Genomic DNA, 8,388 nt, shown 5'->3' on the forward strand with positions numbered 1-8,388 from the left:
GAGAGACCTCCCTCTACAGGAACCTAGTGCAATTTTGTGTACAGCTTGGGCCAGGGAAGCCCTGGGTAGTTGTGTGGCACAAAGGTAGAGTATCCAGCCTACTATAAGGCCAGCCTTGCAGGGACCCTGGTAGGTGCACATGTGGAGCTGGGGAGAGGGTTGTGGGAAACAATGACCTGGGTCGAGTTGCCTCTGAGCTACTGTGCAGTGAAAGGTTAGTGGTCATTCCTGCTGGGTCACCCCGTGTGTGCACCTCTGGAGGCTGAGGAGATGGTATATGGAGCACTGACCTGGGCTAGGGCACAGACTTGTGCTGTCTAGAGCTCCAGGCTACACCACTACTGTCCAAGTCAAAAACTAGGAAAAATGCCTGGTGACCAAATGTTGGAGAAAACTGTCCTGCAGGCACTTAGCAGTGGAGAAAACTGGGTTGGCCAAGGATTGGAATTAAAAAGCACATTTTCTAGGATATGGATTGGCAGACTTTTTTTTAAAGATTTTATTTTTTCCTTTTTCTCCCCAAAGCCCTGCAGTACACAGTTGTATATTCTTCATTGTGGGTCCTTCTAGTTGTGGCATGTGGGATGCTGCCTCGGCATGGTTTGATGAGCAGTGCCATGTCTGCGCCCAGGATTTGAACCAACGAAACACTGGGCCACCTGCAGCGGAGCACACGAACTTAACCACTCAGCCACGGGGCCAGCCCCTGGCAGACATTTTTGGCAAAGGGCCAGATAGTAAATATTTTTGGCTTATCGGGCCAAGAGGCAAATTGAGGATATTATGTAGGTACTTATATAACAAGAGATAAAACTCCTGCCTTGTCCTGCTCTATTTGCCATCAGCTGGAGACATTTCTGGAACAAAGAGCAATCAGCCCAAGTGAGAGGGACTTGGCAGGTAGGTGGTCATGTGATGTGCAGTTTCACTCACTGCCTTAGTAACACTCAGATCTCAGTATGTCTTCCTGTCCTCTCAGAGAGCCAAGTCATGTCAGTTTGGGCAGCTGGCTGGAGATGAGGTAACTCATCAAGTTGTTGACTCCTGGACTGAGATTCTACAGTTTGGTGCCTGGCAGTTGCTACCAGTAGAATGTGTAGTGAATGTGTAGTTGGTGAATGTGTAGATGGTGACCTGCACAGGCCCTGGAGAGTGGTGAGACATGGTCCCAGGCCAGGGAGTCATGTGCTGAGAAGTGTAAGGTACAGTAGAGGTGGGGACATTCTGTCTTGTTCTCTGCAGCTCAAAGTGCTAGTCCACTTGAGTGGTGCCCACAAGCCATACAAAAACAGGCGGCAGGCTGGATTTAGCCCATGGGCCACAGTTTTCCAACCTCTGCTTTAGGAACCTGGTAAAGGAGAGGCAGAGAGAACCAGAACCAGAGAGGAAAACCTTTTCCTCATGCAATGTCTCCCCAGTGTCCTCTATTGACAAAGGTTAACATCATGTCAGCTGGAAAAGGAAAAATATTTAAAAGGCCCAGATGCATTTTCACATATCAGGCAACAAAGGGTGAATTTGGTGCTGAAAGGCAATAAATTGGTAACTGGCATAGCTAGAATGGTAGACATTATAGTAGGGAAAGGAGAATGTGAATTGCTTGCTCCAAGCTTTGATTAGTGAGGTGATATAAGAAAAGAGCTGGTATGGAAATTTCTCTTCTTTAGATGGAAGATGAGAAATGGGGATCCTTGCTGGGTTTACCTGTGAGGTATAGAGAATTCTTATTCTGAACTTTTCCTTTGGTACACCATTTACTTTCTCGTCTGCACATGTGAGTAATGTTATCCACTTTTCAGTGTTGTTGAAAGAATTAGTGATAATTTATACACAATGCCTGACCCATAGGCCTCAATAATAGTAGCTCTTCTTCCCTAGATGGATGGAAGGCTGAGAAAAAGCCATGGGAGCAGAGTTGGATTAAAACTGAAATTAGATATGATTTTCCCAGGAAATGGAGAATTAAGTGTTTTTTGAATTGAAATATTTAGAACTGGAATTTTGAAGGAGAAAATGGGAGAAGTTATGCAGGATCATTCCAGAATGTGTATTGCGAATTGGGAATAAAAATAAGGCTCACTCTTGGTTGTATTCTTTAGCAGGGGCACTTATTTACATGGTTACTTAATTTGGTAGAAAGCAATTTTTAATTATTGAATTTGGATTTTGTGGAATTTTAGGTTTTTAGGGATTAGGATAGAAATAAGGTGCTCAGTAGTGGGGTTGTAGTACCATACAATATCAAATTGAGTGTGTAGGTCTGGGATGTTTTAATTCTCAGACTACAAGAGTTATATATATATGGTAAATGATTGTTACTCTACAATCTTCTGTGTTTCTGCTTTGGCTTTATTTGTACAATGTTCTGGGAATTTGACAAGTGGTGGATGGCTTGGAATTAAGATGACAGAATTGAATGATGCCCAGAATGTAGTGTTGTTGTGGGGCTGCAGCTTGACTGTGTCTTGGGATGCCCCAAGCCTCATGTTGGAAACATAAACCCTCAGAAAAATGGGTTGTCAGTTTGAGATTGAACTGACTATAGGGGAATGGTTCTTAGAAGTCCCATATTGTGAGCTCACGGAAAGACTTAACTCTTAATAATACTTCGATGAGAGGTTTAATTTACATAGCACACCTTTGTTTGGGTGAGAAAAAGAACTTCCGTAGGATTTTGGTAATATCAGAAACCATATTTCTCCCATGCTGTCCTTTTTTTGGAGAAGGGTATAAATTTTGTATATGGGGAGGGGCGTTTCACAGGATGTTTAGAGCTTCTTGGTAGTGGTCAGGGAGACCCAATCTTCAGATTTTCAGGCCCATTGCTGAGAGATTTTCCTGGTCCTCCGGTAAGGTCCCCTTAATCTAGATTCTCTGGACTCACTTCTGAACAGCTGTGCTAAGGATTAGAAGGATGAATGTCCAATTGCCAGATTGTCTCTATGCTTTTAAGGAATCTTGATATTTTATTTTTGCATTCCTCTTTGTGAACCACTTTAGTCTTCCCCAAAGCCATGAGTGGACTGTGGATGTATCTTCTCAGATGACTGTTGTGGGGTTATTTGCATTAAAGTGGAAGGCACATAGTAGTTCAGGAGAGGAAAAAGGTCTTAGGATATAAAACAAAATGAGAAGGAAAGTTACTTTTGGGAAAAACAACAAGCCATTTAAGGTCAGTGGGGGAGTTGTAATGGATTGTTGAACAAGTTTTCTGTCATTCGGTTTTGGGAGAGATACATTGAATTAATGCAAGATAACTGAGTCAGAAAGACCTAGCACCTTGGAACCTTAGGTCTGTGGATCAAGGAGGGGCAAAGGTATAGATCGAGGTCAGATCAGAGTGTGCTACTAAATTTTGCCGTGCTCTGGCCTGGAGTTATCCTTGTTGAGGTTAGAGCTGTATAACTCTGTATGGAGGAGAGAGATTAATGAAACCTCTGATGTTCTTAAAATTTAGTAATTAAAGGATGCTTATTGTCTAAATCAACCAAGTTCCTCTGGAGATCTCAGAGAGGCATGACTGCCCCAGAGGAAGAGTCTTGTTACCAATAGAGAACAAAACGATCTTGCTCTGGAACTTGAAGCAGAAGGATTTAGGATAGACATTATTCCCAAGTACTAACCACCCCTTCCCCCCAACCCCCACCCTGCACACCAACCCTCAAGGCTTATTGCTCTTTCTAACAACAGGGTGGTGCTGTCCTCTCTAGGTGATAGCTTCTGGTTTATAATCACAGACCATTAAAATTTGGAAGGGATAGTTCAGTCTTGTCTTTCTGGAGCGGGAGTTGGTATCTCCTGATGAGGGGTATGATGCTGGTTTGTACTGACTTTTTTTCCTAAGGAAATCATTTTTTTATGAAGTGTCTTTTCCTTTTGGGGTGTCAGAAGAAGAGGGCTGGCAAGTAGATCTATGCCAAAGAGGAAGGAAAGAACTCTATGGACAATGTCCGTCAGCTGGCTTTCTTGTCCTCTGAGCCAGCTGAGTGGTAATGGGGCATTTGTTTCCTGCTTCTCATTTTTTGTTATCCCTCTATTAGTTACAGCATATTTATACCGAAATCTATATAGAAATGAATGGTTATGTATAAATGAAAATGTTTGCTTTTTTTTGGTATAGGTGTTTTTGATATTTTTTTCATGTATTTCTTTTCCTTTGATTTCAGCCTCTCTCCATGGTTTCTAATCGTCCTCCTTTCTGATCATAGGGGTATCAATAAACATGGTTGTTTGATTTGCTTCTTGTCTTTCTTTCATGATGATACCATTGTGTGCAGCCAACCTCTTTTTACTTGGAGTCAGCTGATTCAAAGGTCAGACTTCACTGACTTTCCTAGCCTCAGAGCACACAGTTTTGCTTCTTTTTTTTCTGGCAGTTGCCCCATCCTGTGGCCACTGGCCTATTGCAACCAGGAAGTATAGCCAGGAAGTACTGAGACTACACAAATGGGTGAAATCCTGTTCCACGTGGTTCTGTGTCTCCATCTGGCAACTCTTCTTTGGTGCACTGTCCCTGTGCTGATGTGTTAGTCCCTTGCCCTTGGAGATCCTCAGGGTTACAGGACTTTGCCCTGATTTTAAAGCTGGAGGAAGGTACAGTGAGTGCTTGTAGATACTCTTGATTCTAGCTATGATTGTGGAGATAAACTTCCCCCTGCTCTATAGTGGAGATATGTAACTTACAGAAAGGGCAACCTTGGAGAAAAGGAAACCCAGCATGGTAGTTAAGACCTCAGGCCTTAGAATTAAATAGATTTAAGTTTGAATCCAAACTGTACCACTTAGTGCTGTGTGACCGCTTACAGCCGTGTCATTATTATAGCTTCTGTCCTTCACGTCTTGGCCCTAACCCACCTTTCCAGTCTCATCTCTTGCCAGTTCCCTTCTCATTGTCTACTCCTCCTGTTCCAACACTTGTGTTTTAACCAGATGGAACTATCTGGGAGCTTGTTAGAAGACCTCTGGCCCCATCCTAGAACTAACGTATTGGAATCTTCACTTTATGAAGCACACATTAAAGTTTAAGAAGCACAGGTCTGAACTACTTCCTGGAACTTTGATTCCCGGAAGAAACTACCTCACAGTTCAGGCTGTGACTGCTGAGGATATGTGAATGGCCTTTGGAAATGTATGATATGCTTTGCAATTTGAAGTATTCTTTGAATGATTCTTTTAATTATTCCTAACTAAACTATGTCCAAAATAAGAGGTCTTTGAGCAACTAGCTTCCTTGGTCCCCTTCATTTCCAACTCTTTGAAATTCATCCTGCTCCTTTCTCCTGATTTTCTGGGAGTTTTCTTCTGAATCCAGAGAAAGCCTCCTCACCAGGGAGGAGCTTAAGCAGACTCAATCAAATGCTGCCATATATAATGCACAGTGTAGGTGCAACATGGGACACAGAAATTCAAAGACTATATGCCTCTCAGGGACCTTTTTATTCAGTTGGAAAGACAAACATCCAGAGTAAAATAATTTTATGCCTTATATTTGGGTAGCCCTTTGTCATCTACCATCATGTCTTCTGAACTTTTGTAATAATTCTGTGATGTTGGTAGGAAGGGATTATTAGCCTTTTTTTTTTTAAGATGATGTCAGATCCAAAGATATTAAGGGATTTATCAATGTCATATGGCTGTTAAAGAGCCAAGGTATATATCCATGTCTTCCAGCTCCAAGTCCAGGTTTTTTTCTTTTTTAAAATATTGTGCCACATTGTACCCTCTAATGTCAAATTACTTTAAAATAAAGAAAAAGCAGTGTAGGATTGCAAAAGTGATTGTTGTAGGTAGGAGGAGAGAAATCATTTGACTGAAAGAGTCTGAGGAGGTTTCAGTGAAGAAAGTATTTAGCAGGACTTTGAAAGGTGAGAAGGATTTATCAGGGCAGAGAATGGGGCTGGGCAATCCATGAAGAAGGACAAGAGGCAGAAAAGCACAGTCTGTTCAAAGAATAACGATTAGACCAGGGTTCGTAGGCTGTTTAGAATCTGGATTGTTCCAATCCAATTGAATGAGACATCTGAACTTCCCAGGGGGAGATTCTCCGTGTGAATCATTGTTCGGGGAAGAGAGACCACGGTCATTCCTTCATTTGCTTCATACTCTTGCACAAAATCCCTCAGGCAGAGTCAGGGTGACGTGACTATGGCTATCTAATAGATGGGACGTAACGGTGGGAGTTTCTAGGCTGGGCTGTGTTTTATAGACTAACACATTTACTTTTTAAAGGCCTACTATTTCTTGTTTTGGATAGTTGGGGGCAGCTTCTCACCTTAGGGAAATGTGGGTAGATGGTGGGCAAGACCACAGAAAAAATAGTGAACTTCAGAAAGCAGTCAAGATCAAGATCAATGAGAGCTGCGAGCATAAGAGTAGGGAACATAACCCTGGAGATCATAAAGGTGATTCTTAGGGGCGCATGGGCCCTGAAGATCTGGATTGGTTTAGACCTAAAAGGAAGTGGCGTCTGATTGGTTATTAAAAGTGAAAAAGGGCCCCTGCCTGGGCGGGACAGTCAGCCCTGTCACCGGGATCTGGCAGTCTCGGCGGCCCGCCTTTGTGACGTGGCCCAGCCGGCCCCAGCCTTAGCTCCTGCGTTGGTGGTGAGGCCCACAGTCAGTGGCCCCGCTGAGGCGGGAGCGGGGCCATGGCTGAGGCGGCAGAGCCCGCGGGCGAATCCCAAGGCGCTGAAGTTCAAAGCCAGCGGCCCATGGAAAAAGTCCTTGCGGTGCCGCTGAGGCGGGGTCCGAGCTCGGTGCTCAAAGTGTCCCAGCTGTTGCTGCGAGCCATAGCTGCGCACAAGGGCCTGACGCTGGCCGTCCTCAAGAGGGAGCTCGGGAACGCGGGCTACCAAGTGCGCAGGAAGTGCAGCCGCCCCTCGAGCGAAGCGCCCGGGACTGAGGTTAAGGGCACGTTCCTCCGGGTCAGCGGCAGCGACGCCGCCGGCTACTTCAGGGTCTGGAAGAGTCCGAAGCCGAAGAGAAGGCCGGGGCGCCCCAGGCTGGAGGAGGGCGTCCGCGCTCCGAGGAGGGCCGCTCAGGTTCCCAGGAGCCCACGGAGGCGCCACGCGCGGCCCAGGGCGGCCAGGAAGGCCAGGGAAATGTGGAGGCGGAGCGCGAGGGCAAACGTGAAGGCGAGGAAGACGAGGCCAAGAGCTAAGGAAGCGAGGGGCAAGGCGATGGGCGAGGGGAGAGGAAGGAGCACGAAGGAAGACATCAGACCTAGGACCCGAGAGGAGAAGAGGCCAAGCTCGAAGGCCAGAGAAGAGAAGAAGCAGGACCCCGAGAAGTCGGGGAAACGGACCATCCAGAAGCCAACCTCGGGTAAAACTGACCCAACTTGTAGCGGGCAGGGGAAGACCCATGACGCAAGGTCCGCTCGCACAAAGACTTCCACTAAATGTGAAGGTCCCAGGAATGCAGCCGGGAATCCGTAGTGTGGGAGCACCTTCCCTTCCTGCAGGCACAGACGCCTTTCCCACAGGCTCCGGTGAGGGCCGCTCCCTCTCACACTCATTGAATTGGACAAAACTATTTACAAGTCCTTTCCACCTTATCGTGTCTGTTTCTTCTTTGCCGCACTTGGAAGGAAAAGGGTGGGTATTGAGGGGAGACCTGTAGCAGGGGCGTGTGGGATGAAAAGAGAAAGAGTTGAGATTCTGTTCCTGCTGTAGGACCCAGGAAAATGCCTTTCAGAAGGAAAGAAGTAAACAGGTAGAAGAAAACCAGCAATTTCACGGAATTAGACAGAAGTGTTGAATTAATGCTAGACGACCTAGCAAATCCAAATTGAGTTTTGGGGAGAAGGGCATGTAAGGAGAGAAGTGGGGGTATCACTGTGTCAAGAGAAGAGTAGACAGTTGAGTGGTCCCACTGATCCAGTGTTCTTACCTGAAATTCTTTTTAGGAAAGGTCCCTTCTCCCAGAATTGATTGTAATGGTTTGTAGTTTTTGCCCTGACTTGACAATCTACTTTAACTTTAAAAACGTGTCTTCTGTTAATGGTCAGTTAAATGAGAATGTCTGTGAAAGCATCTAGCACAGGGCTTGGCACAGGGTAGGTGCTCATCCCTGAGAGTTAAATATGAGTATAAATAATTCGTGGTGGACTGATAATGTGCTATAGCAGAAAACTGCTGGGTCAGTACTTAATGAGACCAGGATTCCAGCCAAAGTTCTGCCACTCTGACTTTAGCTATTACCTAACCATTCATGGTCTTAGTTTCCTTCTCTAAAAAAGTTGGGATTGGGCTAGGATGATGTTAGGTGGTTTTAAGTGTTAGTAAAATGCTAAGAAGGATTTAAACATCATGACATATGCTTTACTTGACAAAATTCAATAAGGGAATTGTCAACTGGGAAAGTACTAACTCCCAGAGAGGAAACTATT

At 45.1% G+C, this 8,388-nt stretch overlaps 1 protein-coding gene across 1 annotated transcript; it reads left to right on the forward strand.

The window, feature by feature from the left end:
• The first annotated feature begins 5,422 nt into the window (after positions 1-5,422).
• Positions 5,423-7,554, forward strand: H1-7 (H1.7 linker histone). The gene has a single exon (XM_070621154.1). It carries the CDS (start codon positions 6,647-6,649, stop codon positions 7,433-7,435), a length of 789 nt encoding a protein of 262 aa, XP_070477255.1. The 5' UTR covers positions 5,423-6,646; the 3' UTR covers positions 7,436-7,554.
• Positions 7,555-8,388: the final 834 nt, after the last annotated feature.

This window comes from Equus przewalskii, chromosome 5, assembly GCF_037783145.1.
Source record: "Equus przewalskii isolate Varuska chromosome 5, EquPr2, whole genome shotgun sequence".
Lineage (NCBI taxonomy): Eukaryota > Metazoa > Chordata > Mammalia > Perissodactyla > Equidae > Equus > Equus przewalskii.

What these genes read in the sequence shown, in the direction of transcription:
- H1-7 (XM_070621154.1), top strand. Translation starts at nt 6,647, where the DNA reads ATGGCTGAGGCGGCAGAGCCCGCGGGCGAATCCCAAGGCGCTGAAGTT.